At 51.4% G+C, this 15735-nt stretch overlaps 4 protein-coding genes across 4 annotated transcripts; all 4 read right to left on the reverse strand.

Moving 5' to 3' along the window:
• Positions 1-742: 742 nt before the first annotated feature.
• Positions 743-1275, reverse strand: PpBr36_08519 (uncharacterized protein; the record flags this gene model as incomplete). The annotated part of the gene is made up of 2 exons (XM_029895649.1): positions 743-921; positions 1260-1275. The coding sequence occupies 2 exons, from the start codon at positions 1273-1275 to the stop codon at positions 743-745; spliced, it is 195 nt and encodes a 64-aa protein (XP_029746944.1).
• Positions 1276-2107: 832 nt separating this feature from the next.
• On the reverse strand, positions 2108-3486 carry PpBr36_08520 (uncharacterized protein; the record flags this gene model as incomplete). Its single annotated transcript, XM_029895650.1, has 4 exons — positions 2108-2288; positions 2403-2778; positions 2851-3006; positions 3105-3486. 4 exons carry the CDS (start codon positions 3484-3486, stop codon positions 2108-2110), a joined length of 1095 nt encoding a protein of 364 aa, XP_029747373.1.
• A 3558-nt stretch (positions 3487-7044) lies between these two features.
• On the reverse strand, positions 7045-10216 carry PpBr36_08521 (uncharacterized protein; the record flags this gene model as incomplete). The annotated part of the gene is made up of 2 exons (XM_029895651.1): positions 7045-9246; positions 9332-10216. 2 exons carry the CDS (start codon positions 10214-10216, stop codon positions 7045-7047), a joined length of 3087 nt encoding a protein of 1028 aa, XP_029747372.1.
• Positions 10217-13204: 2988 nt separating this feature from the next.
• Positions 13205-15091, reverse strand: PpBr36_08522 (uncharacterized protein; the record flags this gene model as incomplete). Its single annotated transcript, XM_029895652.1, has 1 exon — positions 13205-15091. One exon carries the CDS (start codon positions 15089-15091, stop codon positions 13205-13207), a length of 1887 nt encoding a protein of 628 aa, XP_029746890.1.
• Positions 15092-15735: the final 644 nt, after the last annotated feature.

The following is a 15735-nucleotide window of genomic DNA, read 5'->3' on the forward strand; positions in this document are numbered from 1 at the left end:
GCTGTCCCGCAGCACGCGGGCGGTGAAAGTTTATGCCAAGCGTGGCCTCGAGATACTTGTAAAGAAGTGTCACCCCCCCTTGGAACAGGGACAAGGGACCCATCAGAAGCTGCGCTCCTGCTGTTGGGAGAGGTCACTTGGACAATCGACGCGTTCCAAAGCGCTGGGCATACATCATTTCCATTCTTGGGCAACCACAGGTGGAGAGAGAGACATATCTTGGTGCAGATAAACGACACAAACATTGCGACAGTACAACACAAAAAAGAAAGAGAAAAAAAAAACAACGGTAGGTAGTTGATCCGCAATAGACTGGCGAGACACACTGCATGGGCATGCACCCGTATCCGAGTAAACAAAGAGATCATAATGACGTGTAAAAAAAAATATCTGGCATCAACCGAATGCGTGACAGAAACAAATCTAACCCAAACCCAGTCCGTAGATAAGCACCGTAGTATTTATCCCACGGTAGCAGTGAGGTAGCTGAGTCGCCGGACGACGCGTCCGACACGGCACCAAGCCAAAAACCCCCCTCCCCGACGACCAAGGCAGTTAATTAATTAGGTTATTATTGTTCATTGCTCTGAATCTCGATTTCTCACTTCCCTGTGCAAGGTCATCTGCTTTTTCCCCCTTGTATCTTTCCCATCAATGCCAAGGCGGCTGGTCTGATGCAAGTCTAATTCTCCAGTGCCCTGCCTCGCTGTTGATAAACTACCACTATCGTAGTAGCATGCTGCTAAACCGTGCTGACGGTTTTAGCAGCCCTCGCCGGTGGGTGCTCCAGGGTGGGAGTGAGGCGGAGTGCCCCAGATTCAGGTGCCGTTTCACGATTCTCCTCAAAAGCCTCGGTGCCCACCCACGTGCAGTCCCACATGCCGCCCCAGAACAAAACGCGCTTCTGAGAGCCTCGCTCAACTTCGGACAGTGGATACCTAGTTAGGTAACTAAATTACTTCGTGGCTTCTAGATCTGTCCATCTCTTGATGTCGAAGAGGTTCCGTTTCTAGATCTAGTGGCTGTATTATTCAAGCGCCTCCACTGTGCCCTGGCCCCCTGCATATATATGATATAAACTCGTCATGATTGATGTTACTATAGTTGGATTTATCTACAATGTCGAAGAAGCAAAGTTATACTTTGGTTTGTTTGTTATACAGAAGTGCCAGAACAGAACTTTGGGACGGGTAAGAACTAAAGATCCTTACCCCCAGTGGTCTTTCTGGCCAAGTGAGGGACATTTGCCGCCCACTCACATAGCACAGCAGACATTACTTTGTTTTTTTTTCTTTTTGCTCTTGTCCAACGCCGATGATAAAAGTGAATGACAGAAAAAGCCACCGCAACCAAGGGTATAACCTCTAAACAACCTTTTCCCCATCCTCGACTAGCGATATGCAGAGAATAGTGAAGGCAGTGCAATACAAGATAGAAATGAAGAGACCGTGACAGAGCGCCATAGGGCTTACCGCGTGGTCGACCATTCCTCGGATCACTTAACCCAAGGTCCACACCACCTGCGCTGCCCGCACACCAATCATAAACGTGAAGGCTCAGTACAACCCGTGGAAACAGACGTACAAGTTAGTATAGACCCGTCAGATCCGTGTGGAGTAGCCGCGAAAAGCACAACAAATTACAAATGTCTGGGCCTCGCAGGATACATGAGTGATATGACGCCACCCAGAACAAAGTAACATGATATGAATAAAATAAGGCGCGTTCATCCTGTGTAGTCGTGCCTGTAAGGAGAGGTGGAAACAAGTCATGCCAAGAGGGAAGGGTATGGGTAAAGGAAAAGCTCAATGCAACCCAGAAAAGAATGCTAGTGCGCCTGGAACGTCCGAGTATGCTCTTTTTTTTTTCTCATAATCGTGCTTATGTGCGTGGTGCCGTATAGAGCACGCCACTGGCCGCCATGGATCTCGATATTTGGCGAAGTCGATATAGCCATTATTGCGGCATCGTGTTGTGAGGCGAAGCCTCGAAAGAATCTCGATGATTCCAGTTTTCATATGCTGGATCTTCAAAGCCCCGTGAGCTTTATCTATGACAGTGAACGGTTGTCGTTATCTAGGGCTCGACGTTGCTAGGGTTGCGTTCTTCACAGGCCGTGGTGTCCGGTTCCCGGCTCGCCCCCATTGTCGGCAAGGTTGATTAGAAGTTGAGTGAGGCAGCGCTTTGTAGCGGCGTCGTCGCGCAAAACTGAGGAGAACGTGGCATCTCGAAGGGGGTCTGGAAGGCATTGTCGGAGGGCCTCGCGGGCTCTGGCATTATCACTCAATCTGTTGTTGAAGATTCCCGAAATGTTAGTCAAAAAGTACAGACAGGCCAAGCCAGATAGCCACAAATATAGCCAAGCAAATCAACCAAGCTATGTATGTCGCGTAGCAACTGACCTCAGGAAGCACCTGACAACATGCTTGAGAAGGCGCGCCGTTTGCTGCTCGACGAGCTGAGCCACCATGTTGCTGAGGACAGTGCCAACAGCGTAGAAGCGTTCATAGGTCGCGCAGATGTAGTTGAGCCCATTGTCGTCCAGCAAAATCTTCTGGACGATAAAGATGGCTACGGTCTTGCTAAGCTCCGAGCCAGTCTCCATAATCCGCAAGCAGAGAGGGATGATCTCAGTTGTGAGAAGGAAGTTGATGACTTCAGAAGAGTCATTCTTCACGAGTGCTCCAATAACGCCGAGTGAAGTAAGACGCAGGTACTCGAAGGGTCTTGACTTCGACGTTGTGTTGAGGAACGGATATAGGTACAGAGGAATGTGCGCTGTATCGTGCCCACGTCCGCGTTAGCTGCTTTGCTACAGGAACCCGTCCTACACATGTTTGGGAGTCGTACCATTCAGGAAGAGAGTTCTAGTCTCGTTGTGGGATGCGACACATTGCAATAGGGCCAAGGCGTTGCAGACTCTGTTGGAAGCCGCCGCGGTAAGCTGGGATGGGTTAAGCAGTGTGTAGACTGAGATGATCTCCTGCAACAGCGAGGTCATGACGCCTGTTTGACACGGGTTAGCTCAACGTGCCAAGCGATCTGGCCATCCCCCACATTGATTGTGGTGAATGCCTAACGCCGATGTAGCGGAAATATCGTACCAAACGAATGCCACAGGATAAGCGCTAGCTCGGGAACCTGCTCGCGCTTCTTGCTGAGCTCGAGCAGCGCGGCCTCACGGGTGTTTTCGTTTAGCAGGTCAGCGATGTAGGCCAGTGTCCTGCGATTGTCCTCGGATACCCCGGCGTCCATGCCACTCTCCTGGCCGACGGCGTGGGCGGCCGAGACCAGACCGGCCGCATTTGCTGCCGAGTGTGCCGAGGCGATGCGGCTGTAATGGTGCTGTTGGGCGACAGATGCGGCGGCGGCGGCGGCGGCCTGCTGGGCATGCTGGTGATGCGTAGTCTGCTGGTGCATCCACGCAGAGTCACCCTGCGGGGTGTGCTGCTGGTGGTGAGCATATAGATACGGGTTTTGCATCATTGTGAAGGGCGGTGATCAGAGAGAACGCCAGGCGCGGGGTGCGGTGCGGTGAGCGTGCAGCCAAGTCGATAACCAGTCCGTCTAAAGGTGCGACAGGGTCGTGCGTATCTGATTGATTTCGGAGTCAAAAGTCGCCGTCGCCGTATGCTATCGGGCTTTCGTATTCGCGTCGTGATGTTGGCGTCGTGAGGGGAAAGATGATTGGGGCCGACGGTGTTTGGGCGCTGAGGCTGGGCAGCTTGGAAACCCCAGCGGATTGTGCGATGACTAAAGTTGCGTTGGTCTCCTGTGAGTCTGTCGATTCAAAGGATGTACACCTCGCTGTGGATGGATGGATGAACTAGGGCTATTTGGTGGTTCGGTTCCGATTCGGATGGGAGAGGCCAGTGGTTGTATGGCAATGTTGAATCTGCTCAGCCTGGCCTCGGACCGGACCCTGGTAGTGGCCAAATGTGCAGATGGACTTGGCGCCGTCAAAGGCGGTAGAAGACCAGTGGACGTTTCTGCAAGGGTTTAATGATGAAATGGTCTTGACTGTTGGGCGGGATGTCAATCGCGGTTCGGCGGCGGGGAGGGTGAGGGAATAATCGTCGATGCCTAATTTGATCTGATGGTTCTCTGTGCAGGTATTCGGTCGTTGTGCAGAGTTAGTTGATTCCGGTTCCTGGTAAGGCGGCAGCGCGCCCTCGGTTTTTTCCGAAATTGATCCGGGTGGTTCTGGCCTCGAGTACAACCAACGGAATCCACAATGCGGGGCGTCACTAGCCGCTCCCGGCCTAAGCCAATATCTAGATCTGGACGCGCCACCCTGTCAATAAGCTGCCTAGCATTTGGTACAACTACCTTATCCAGCGTACATAGGTCAATGAAGTCTATGATCTAATTCATTCCTCCTAGTTATCTCAAGTTCATTTATTCCTACCGGAGCGCGACCGCGTTCTTGATGCGAGCACAGAGACGGGCGCATCTGTAATTTTTTTTTTTTTTTTTTTTTTTTTTTTTTTTTTTTTTTTTTTTTTTTTTTTTTTTTCTTCCCTATGTTGGGTCGACATTTCAACTCCGCCCTTTCCAGCATTCAATCTACGGGATATCACCTAAATCACTGTCAATGGGAGAAGAAAAATACTTGTGGAGCAATGGCATGTGTCCAAAGTACGGTCAAGCCCTGCGACATATGATAGATGATTTTCCATTCTGTGATGAGCAAAAGCATCCCGTCATTAGATCTAGGTGGCTTGGAAATGGAAACAAATATGAACCCTGGCATAACATTTCTTCAACAGGAACCACAGGCCTAGTAAGACACAAATTGTTGTCTTCAGAGTGCTGGCCTGTCATTCGTCAACGAATTGTGGTTACATGTTTGCTTCTGGTCCCCTATGTTTGTCGACCATGGTTGTGAAACCTCGAGTACCTGATAGTTGGTCCGTTAAACGACAGCAGTCCGACTGGGGCTCCGCTGACATTATGTGTACGGGGGTGGCATCTTTTGGCTTATGGTGAGCTTTTCGCAACGTTTCTTCGCAACTTAGCGTAAGTCTTTCTTTGTAGCTTCAAAACTTTTGATTATGGTGGCGTACAGTGAAATACCTGAATATGAAGCACTGGACTCTGTCTGTACTTTCAATCATATAACCCACCAGTAGCTCGGTCGGGACCGTGCACTGTATCTAATGCCGTCCGGTGCCAGAACGAAGCATTGAAAAGGCAGACGAGAACCGCTGGACCAGAGAAATAACCTTAAATGCCATAATGCTACAGGTTCATGCTAGGTCGTCATGGAAAGCAACACTTCCCCATGCCACGCCAAAAAAACCGCGCACTTCATTTGACAAAAAGCCCCCTTTCAGGCAAGAGACATTTGCTTCTTAGTCACCCCCGAATTAGTTGTCACTTCAGGAGGGCTGCCCCTCCACAGTCACTTGGGCGACTTGCTCTCACGTTTAATCCAACCCTCCCCTCGCGTCTCCGCGGCTGGGTGTAACCCTCTCATCAGACGGAAGACCGGGATATACGGGAAGATTCCACTTTGATAGACCCAAGGCGTTTTCGAGTGCAAAGTTGGATGGGGTTGCGGTTCGGTTGAGGATGCAGAACCTCGATCGTCGACTTCAGCTTCAAGGCTAAGCGGGTTAAAATATGTTTGGAGTTCATTTTCCGCCCATTTTCATCGACCCTTTCTCCAGTGCCCAGGCGCTCCATGACGGTGCGGAGGGAGCCGCCGGCCGCCGGCCTTGTGGGCGACCCCTAGGGTGGCCTCAACTGTCGTAGCCATCCTACTCCTACTTCTCTCCCGTCGTTTGCTGGTTACCGATAGGCCGTCCAATTATGCAAGCGTCAAGTCCTGCATTTGTACGGTTGGTGCGCATCATTGTCCTCGTCTCGCCACGATAGTGAAATAAAATTGGCCAGGTGAAGAGAGCCTCACTTTTAACAGCACATGAACTTCATTGAAGTGATAGTCGATGATTTTCTCAGGAAGGGCAAGTATTCCTGGCACGTATTCGTCGCATGGCCTCTCGATTTGATCTTTTGGGAAGTGAGGTGGGCAAAAAACGATGAGTGGCTGCGGCGGCAAGTGATGACTTGAAGGGTGGATGCTGAGGCGCGAAGAAGCAGATTGTCGACCCTCGGGTGGCCTGTTGTTACCTACACCACCATCTATTCCGCCATTTTAACCACATTCATAGCATAATTCAAGTTTGGATGTGTACTAGTCTGCTACATGTATGATAATGTGTGCAGAACCTCCAGCCTTAAGCTTTAAAAGCAATAGAAGTACACAGTACAGTGCAGGCAAACAATGGTATAAATTGGAGTGCAAGCCTAGCAGTTGGTGCAAATGATGGTGTGAACCACGGCAGCCAGTTCAAACAATCCCTGTTTTTCCTAATTGGATTATGCTGAAGACCCAAGAAGGAAGGCTGTAGGCTATTTAACCCGCCCCAGATATTACTCTTCCAAGCAGCCAAGACTCCAACATCCATGGCGCAGTATCGTCCATATCATCCGTCAGGTATCAGGCAGTTAGGTAGATAAGTGCCTATTATGTACTATTGTGGACGGCCTCGAATTCACATGGATATACGGCCGTGAAAGATCAGCTTCAATTTACAACTGTAAGCTCAAGGAGTTTGGCTGACTTGCGGAATGCCAATGGCCACATGGAAATATCCACTGGATAGTAGAGCAACAGTACTATACTAATGCCACCCCAGGGAACAAAATTATTCTAGGTTTTTTATTCCGCTGCCTTTGTTGTGCTAACAAGAACCCATAGTAGTGATAATCCAGCCAATTAACCATAAACGCCATTTCATAGAAACAACAAAAAGATAACACAAGCTCGGGTATAGCAGTCCTAAGCGATACCGGCGACAAATGAGAAACAATATCAAAATAGTTAAAAGAACCCGTAATGCATCAAAAGAAGTATTGTTGACAAACTTTCGTCATCGCCGACAGATAGCAAGTTAAACAAGGGGTATATTTCAAGGGGGACATTAGAACGATATCGAAAAACAGTAGTGTCGGCCTGGCTTTTAGTCAGTCGTCTCGTCAGGAAGATTCTTCCGAGAATGAGAAGCAGGAAGACTCCTCGTCTTCGTCCTCTGGCTTGCTTGAACTTGCGTCTGAACTTCTCCTGGCTTCCTGCTGCTCCTCTTCGCCCATGCTCCCATAGCCAGGGTCAGTTTCCATTCCGACAGCGGCTCTGGTGATTGCGAGACATCGTTGAACAACGTCGTGCCTGATATCTTGACCCAGCGCACATCTGTCACTGCTTGGTCCGCCAATCCATATCCTCAGAGCACCAGACATCCGCTCAATCGACGCGGAACAGGTCTCTGAAGCGATTGGATGGCGGTGCAGGGAGGCGATGAGACCAAACGCAGCCGCAAATCCCAGGAGGGTAAGGCCATCTGTGGGACCTCGGAGTATCTTGCTAACGAGATCCAGAGCAGAGGGCTTAGGGTTTTCCGAGGTGAGATGTGCCGCGACCATTGCGCAGTGGAGAGCCATCCTCGCGTCCGGGTCAACGTCAATATGTCTGCTACTATCAGGCTGGTGAAGACGGCTGTCTGCGATGAATTTGTTCGGTGCATTTGACGGTGTGATAGCCTCCAAAGCGGCGGCAATGTTGGCGCCACGGTTTTTAGTGCATAGGAATGAACGAGCAACGATAGCCCTGACCTGTGCGTTGGATCCAATCGGGGCGACCTTGGCAGCCAGAACAATATCGTCATCGCTGGGTGCACTGCTGGCCGATCCCTTGTCCTCGTCGTTATCCGCCTCAACGCCTTCAGTGAGACTTGTGATAAGTACCTGGTGAAGGATAAGACTAGACCACCATGCCGCCACGGCATCCAGAGGTGATTTGATCGCTGGATCCTCGACTACTGCGTTCATTCCATCCACGTCTGCGACGACATTGTGAGTCGTGGGACGATTCCAGGCCAGGTTATGTGCACGTTGGACAACATCGTCATTCAAAACATCATCGCAGTCTTGATCAAGGAGAACTGCGAGATGGTCTGGAAGTGCATCATCAACAGACTGGCTTGCGCCAGCTGCGTTGCTGAGACGGAACAGTTGCTTGGCCTTATTCCACTGCGACCTGGCAAGCTTGGCGGCAACAAGATTCAAGAGGCCGTTCTTGCTGAATTGCCAAAGGAGCACACGGACGTGTAGCGCCTTGAGCATAAGCCGCAGTGGCGTGTCAGGTAGAGTTCCCGAAGCCAACAGAGTGAGTGTAAGTCTGCTCTTGTTGATCTCGACATCCCCTCCGGCAAGCTGAGCATCAAGGGCAATTGCCCATGCCTTGACCCGGGCCGTCTCCTGCTCCTCAGTCAGGCCAGTCAATACCTGATATCCGTGAATCCCGATCGCGTTGCGCAGGCTGAGCTTCATGATCTTGATAACAAGGGCGGCAGCTTCGAGGATGAAGTTGTGACGGGGGACCCAGACAGTTTGTATAGCAGTGAGCCATGCATCACGCCTGACGTGAATAGGAGAAGCGAGCGAAGGTACAGCGGCCAGTGATGCCCTGGCCTGCTGCTTCGCCTTGTGTGGCTTTGACGACACGGCCGAGAACATTGCTGGGACGAAGGTATAAAGTATGGCAGCGAAGAGCAGCATAAACTTGAGCGACGAGATGATCTGGCCTGCCGACACATAGTAGCCTGCGATGCTGACATGAGATTGAGAGACGAATGAGCCGAGGACGTTGAGTGGAATGGCAAAGAGTCCACGACCCTCTGGTGACCCGGTGCTCTGCTCGTTTTCTCGAACAGCCTCAAGAATCATGAGACCGGCCAAGGAACCGACCATCATCTTGCCAAAGTAAGGCGCTGCCTGGCCCCACCTGTTCTGCTGAATCTGCTGTTGCTGTTGCTGCTGGATCTGCTGCTGACGCAGGATTGCCGCGTTCTGCTGGAAGTTGCCTTGGTTGTTGCCGATCGGGTATGGGCGGCCGGCGGCTGCTTGGGCCTGAATGATGCGCTTCATATCTTCAGGCACCTGGATCATGCCCTGAGGGTCGGGCCCGGGAGTCATTGGCGCACCCATGAACACCTGGGCATCCGTGGGGAACTGGATCGGAGTAGGAGGTTGCTGGATCGGGCTCATGCCGCCATTCATGGCCCCCGCCATGAACAGTTTCTCGAATGCGTTTATGCGTTGCTGCATGGACTCATTTTCACTCATGAGGCGGTTATTTCGCTTCTCAAGATGACGAATGTATTCAGTTGCCTTGCTGAGAACCTACAGTTCGTCGAGACGAGTTAGCTGCAGCCCTAAAAGACTTACTTGCTATAACTGTCTGTTGGAAGAGGAAAGAAAAACGTACTGTCGCCTTGTTCAACTTGTGTGCTGGTGTCAATCCGTGCAACTCTTCCCGGTCTTCAGTCGTGTCCTCGCCTCGTGCACTTTTTGACATGATCCGCAGACTAGGTACGCTGTCCCTTAGAGCAGCGATTTTGTCGTTGAGATTGGTCCGGTACCTCTTCTCAATCATGTTGTGCGCTGTCTTCTTGACAGGTTGGCTTCCGTCGCCATCGTCATCATCGTCTTCTTCGTCGTCGGCCGATGATTTGCGCTTTCTGCTGCTGGTCTTGGATACTCCAGTCGCCTCGGGCGAGGAGGCAGTATCGCCGTGTTCTTTATCGCTCGGGCTAGAGTTCGGACTCGGCTCGCTCTTGGGCGAGTGGTACTGGAGGTGAGCAGGCATCGCAATGTTCTTAAGCCGTTCCTGCTGAGCCGGGGTAAGAGGTTGAACTGCCGGATTCGGCTGGAAGCGGCCGTTCTGCACGAGGTTGACCGATTCGGCTTGGAGGGTGACGGGACTGAGATCTGAAGGCGAAAGGGTTGCAACAGCAGGGCCGCTCGAGGACTGTTGCTGAGCCAATGTCCTCTGCGGGAGTGGTTGGCCGTGGAACTGAGGGCCTTGGGGCGGCTGCCACTGCTGCTGGGCGAACTGGGGGGCCGAATAGAGAGTGTCGAAGGGATTCGTACTTTCGTAAGCGTCGTAGGGCGGGGTCTCGTCGAAGGCCGGCCAATTGGAATCTGCTGTGAAGACGGAATTTGGACCGGTAGGGCTGTTGTGAGTACTGTTTGGATTGGTGTTGTTGTTGGCGTTGTCGGTTGGATCATCGGCACCGAAGAAGTTGGAGAGTGACGGGTCTTCGAGACCGCCAAAGATGACGGCCGAAGCCGAGTCTTCGTGACCGGCCATGGCGAATGGGCTAGGAAGTGGACGGTAGGGAGGCACGGGGACCTGCAGGCGTGGTTCGATATCACCACCACATCCAGTTCGGCTGCCCGGGAGTGGTGGACTCGATGGCCGAGAGGGGAAGTCAGGCAAGGAAAGCGAGCCAGCCGCGTAACGGCTATCGGTGCCGTGTGCTGTTGAGTACCAAAATTGGTAAACCGACCAGGAATGGAAGGCAAGCAAAATGGAAATGTTGCAATTCGCAAATAAGAATCGTACGGTATCGTCAGAGAGCCATCCAGAGTATTCAGTGTTGACCCGCCCTGTCTTGTTGGTTGTGGTAATAAGGAGGGAAGAAGCGAATGCACAACTCTGGCCCTCAATCAGCCCATTTTCCAAGCGATCAGACCATCCGTCTCAGCTCCCCTTCGCCTGATTCCGAGACCCCACGTGAAAGCCGAGCAGGCTAATCCCTTGGCATAAAAGTTGGAAACCACGACCCGCTTATAGTCTCGCACAGACCAGCATCTGGAGGACCAGACAACGGTAACAGAAACGAAAACAGACAGCAGAGGGGAAAAAAAAAAAAAAAACGAAATGAAAAGAAAATTTTCCCTGCTCCAGGATTATGGGGGTGTTGCGGAGAAGAATGCCCGGGCGATAGTTTCCATCGCGCAGGTCGCCTATATTCCGTAATATATAGGTACCTAACCTACCTCCCTCGATTGCGCACTTCCACCTCACGACACATTCTCAAGCATCGGATGAAGACAAGCCTCCCCCAAGGCCATAGACTGCCTTACGTGTACCTAGTTGGCTTGCTTGATAAGTACAAAGTAACGTAATCTTCTTCTACTTCGTACTTAGTACTAACTAAGTACATACATTTCTGCCGGTGTGGGGTCATTTTGGGCCATTTTCAGGAGTTTTGTCACAAACCCGAGACACCTTAACCTTTCGCCAGGGTCTTTTTTTTTTTTTTTTTTTTTTTTTTTTTTTTTTGTGCAGGCCCAGAGCTGGCACTCTCAACAATACAAAACGAAGCAATTCAATCCAGCCCCATTCACCCACTCATCCACACATCCACAATAAGGGACGTACTTGGACTATTGAAAAAGTTCGGCCAGTGGCTTACTACGTCTCAATGAAATGAAAAAGTTCCCATTCCATTTATTAGCTCAACGTCGTGCTCGTAGTTGCGCGAATCGATACGGTGGCTCGGTGGGAATTTGCCAAAACGGCTGGCTTTCGTGTTTAATTACTCGCCACGCTGAAGACTTAAGGTTTCATTCTTGCTCCACCCCTGGGGTTAGCCTACATTCCTTTTGGCGGCGGGAGCCTGGATAGGTATTTGACGGCCCTCCTTCGCATGCGAGTGTGTATTGTAGTTCACCATCGTGGTTGAACTAGCCAATCTAGACCAACCCAACTCCAAAACTAGAAAAGCCCCGGACTCATACCCGGTGGCACCCCGTCTGAATGCGATCAGGTGAGGACAGGCAGGAGTGTGAGTGGAATGCGCTTAATTTTCGACATCAGGTACGTATGCGTCGGACCTCTACCGCTGAGCTACACTCTACCCTACTACTACTTACTGTATTGACGCAAGGTCGGGAGAGAAAGGGACGAAATCTCAGAAAAAGAAACAAAAAATAAAAATAAAAACCAAAACGGCCGTAAGGTTAAATAACAAAATATCGACAAGAGATCCATACTGTACGGCGATGCACGGGTACAGCAATTGAGGCACCCATCGAAGCCATCGCTCCCTACGGTCATCATGCGATCGGCCAAAAATATCTACACCACCTAATCATGATAATGCTGGGGGGCCACGATACAAAACAGGGTGCTTGCTATGTGGCTTGACTTGGCTTTCAGCCGCTGTCTGGTGTATGTAGTTGGGCCACCAAACGGAATGTGATACCAAGAGTGTCTCGAGGGTTTCGATGCATGCCAATTTTACGGCTCTGTCAAAAAGCTGTCATCACCCTTACTTCAAGTAGGTTGTCAGCACGTGAGAACTTTTTTTTGTTCTTACTCTCTTTTGCCTCCAGAAACCGCGGTTTGTCAAGGAGTCGACACTAGATGTCCATCATGCAACCACGGGGAGTTACGGATGATTAAGTTTGCGTCTGTGGCTGGGACCTCCTTTGCACACCTTTGCGCACAGGAAGCCGTCGGCGGTGCCATCCATGCCGGCGGGGATATTTCCTATGCAATCAACTTTCGTCCTCGGTAGAATCAAAGACCTTGGTTTGTGCCTGGCATGAACGGTTGTAGCATGACCCGAGAAAAAAATAAATAAATACATAAAAACTTCAGAGAATACGCGCAGGGCAAATAATCATTATTATGGCATGAATTCGGATTTTCCGGGTTTTGGTGACTTGTGCTCGTCAGTGGTCATATCCGCACGGGATTTGAAAACGGGAGAGGGGACTCGACTAGGGATTTGCAAAGAGACGGGGGTATGGTTATTAACCGACGGGAACTATATATTTACTCAATATTGTTGCGACGACTCAATACCAGACTTATGGCTAAGCATATGATCAGATTACGGATGTATCGGCGATCTCAATAATATCGGTGACTTGAACAATGAAGGGAATATGCATGGATCTAAGTTGAGTATATACAAATTTGAAGCCGCAACTTGAAGTAAAAAAAAAAGAAAGAAAATATGAAGTCGTTGGTCATGCCGGGGCAAATTTGCACTCGGCTGGATATCATTCGTCTAGTCGACACGCCGTAGTCCTGGGCATGTCTGTCTTCAGTAGCCACCAATAATAGCCATACATAATCAGGAAGAGAAGCCCCAGGTGGGGAGAACGGGAGACCAAGCGGCCTCCTCGAATCTAGTTCATTAGTGATGAGCTTGTTTTTTTTTGGGGGGGTTTTTGGTTTCGTTCTTGTTTTTAATTTTTTTTTTTTTGTTTTTTTTCTTCTTCTTTATTCTTGATTCCACCCCTCTTGTTCTTCCCCGTGTGTCCTATGTCGTCCGAGCGATCACCACAGGTCTTCGGTATTCTTGACCATCTCCAGTGTCGGAGTCTTCGGCTCTAGTCTCTTCATCCGCCTTCTGTCTTCCCTTGTCACCAGGCTCGGCGTCATGGGGATCACTGGCGAAAATGGTTGGTATGGAGAGTAGGGCACGGCCGCACCAGTGAGTGGCCCGCCGCCGGGCGACATTGGACCCGTTCTTTCAAATGTTGTTTCCCTGGTCGTGCGAGCGATGGCATTGGGCGACTGCAGAGCAGGCTCGTAAGCACGCAGCGGCAGAGCACCTCCAGTACGGACGGCCGAGGGCGCATTGGAGCGTGAAAAGCTGGCCCCCGGCTTGGGAGACAGTGGGAGGGAGAAGCTTGCGCCAGGCCTTGGAGATGAGGGCAAGGAGCGGAGCGAGTCTGTGGGGAAACGCGTTACGTTGGGTTTGGGCGAGAGTGGGAGACCCAGGCCAACGAGTGGTGTGGTTGATTTATCCGATGCTGCCGACACGGGGTCAGCCTCGCTTGTGGAGCTTGATACGTTGCGAGAGTGGTCACCATGGTGCCGGGGGCCGTATGGATCAAGCTGCCTTTGCGAGGAGATGCTCTGTTGTCGATATTGATGCTGTAGATGAAGCTCCATCTGCTCCTGTTGCTCCCTGTATGGTTTTGCGTTGCTCATAAGCTGTGCACCAATTCTACCATCGATGCTTTGCGTACTCTGCGGCGACATCTCAGGTGTCAACGGCATGGTGGCTGCACGCCGAGGCGGGTTGCCGATCGAGCTGGTGCTGCCGTTCGAATGATGATATTGATGGGTGGGGATGGGAGGCGGTGCTGCTGGCGCATACTGCCTCGGTGGAATCGTGCTCATCTCTTGTCCCTCAGGACCTCGGGGGAAAGTTCCCGACATGGGTGTCATGATGGGCGAAGAGATGTTGATGCCCTGGACCTTCTTCTTGCGAGGCGACTTGAGAGAAGCGAAGAAAGACGAGGCCTTCGACTCCTTCTTCTCATGCGTAAACCCTAGATCCAAATTCGCCGGCTTGCCCCTTTTCTCCTTCTTGGTCAGGGTCGATGTTGACGCATTCGTGGATGCGGATTGTTGCTGCTGAGACTGCCGCGCCCCAGGGACGATGGGCATGTCGAGCACAACACCAGCCTCCTTAGCCGCCTCTTGCTCCATAACGAGCTTGTACATATCCTCAAGCTGTTGTTGCGCCATTTTCCTGTCTGTTGCAACCACACTTTGGTCTACAGATAGATCAACGCCAGGTGCGAGGATGGTGGAAACAGGCGATGGGATGTAGTTTGTGGAGTGCTCAGTCCTGGAGGGACTGTTGTTGTTTGGGTAAGAAAAGTTGCGGGGACTTTGCGGCTGCGACGGAGGATAGTACCGATTCGAAGTGTCTATCGTCAGGGGATAAGGGCCAGACGGATGTGGTGGGAAGCCTCCTTGATTTTGAGGAATTACTTCTTGAAACGTGGGGTACCCGAGCTCTCCGTCTTCGAGATCGTTAAGCTCCTCTGCGGCCTTTAACCTCTTCTTGCGCACACTAGAAAGCGAAAGCAAGAGGATGGCAACTATAACGAGGGTGATGGCGTACGCTCCGACAATACCTCCAATCTGAGCCGGGAGATATGGCGAAGGCTTGGGATCCGGGCCAGCGTATCCGGGGAAGAGGGGTTTTGGAGAGTTCTGGTCCTCTGACTCCTGTGGCCGGCGAGGGCTGAGTAACGAGCTGATGGATGGTGGCGTTTGTGTAGTTGACAGCCGTGTCAAGATAGGGTCGGCATCAACAACACCAGCAAGGAGTGTGAAAAGCAAAGCAGTGGCTTGAAAAGCACAAAGCAAGCGAAGACGACGAGGATAGTAGTGATATATACTAAAGGCCAAAGACTCCTGCATGATTGTGATGTTGTGCAGGCGGATCAGTGGGGTATTCGCTGACAGGCGTGCTCAACATAGCAGGACTCTCAGCCCCTATTCGACAACCAGATAGCCATAGAGGAGAGAGTCGAAACACGGGTTGCGTCCAACAATGGCGGAGAGTGGCAGCTGGGAAGAGGGGAAAAAGCCAGAGACAAACCAGGGAGAGGATCAACCAGGTTCGACAGGACCCGGAAAGGAGGTCACGACTGGGTATATAGCGGCTGGTGATACAGTGATGCAGCACGGACTCGCAGGTCACCGTGCCAGTAATGTGTCGAGTGGACCGCCGTCGTCAGTGCCGCTAGCCCTGTATTGGCCGAGAGGGATGGCCTGGGGGGAAGAGAGAAAAAAAGTCAGGAACACAAATAGAATTGTGACATGGTGGCTACCATGCCGGAATCGAGGATTTCTGCCAGCGGCTGCATGATGGACCTTCCCTTGCCACAGCCCGCCATTGGGCTTGGGCACAAATTGCAGGCGCCCAGAGAATTGGACCGCTCATTTTCGTTCTTTTTTTTTCTTTCTGATATCCGCCTCGAGGATGGCGGGAGATGATGGAGGGAACAACGGCGGCTGCGGGCGGTGATTGGCTGGGGTTGATCAAATGCCAGGGTCGTGTA

This window comes from Pyricularia pennisetigena, chromosome 5 (assembly GCF_004337985.1).
Source record: "Pyricularia pennisetigena strain Br36 chromosome 5, whole genome shotgun sequence".
Classification (NCBI taxonomy): Eukaryota; Fungi; Ascomycota; class Sordariomycetes; order Magnaporthales; family Pyriculariaceae; genus Pyricularia; species Pyricularia pennisetigena.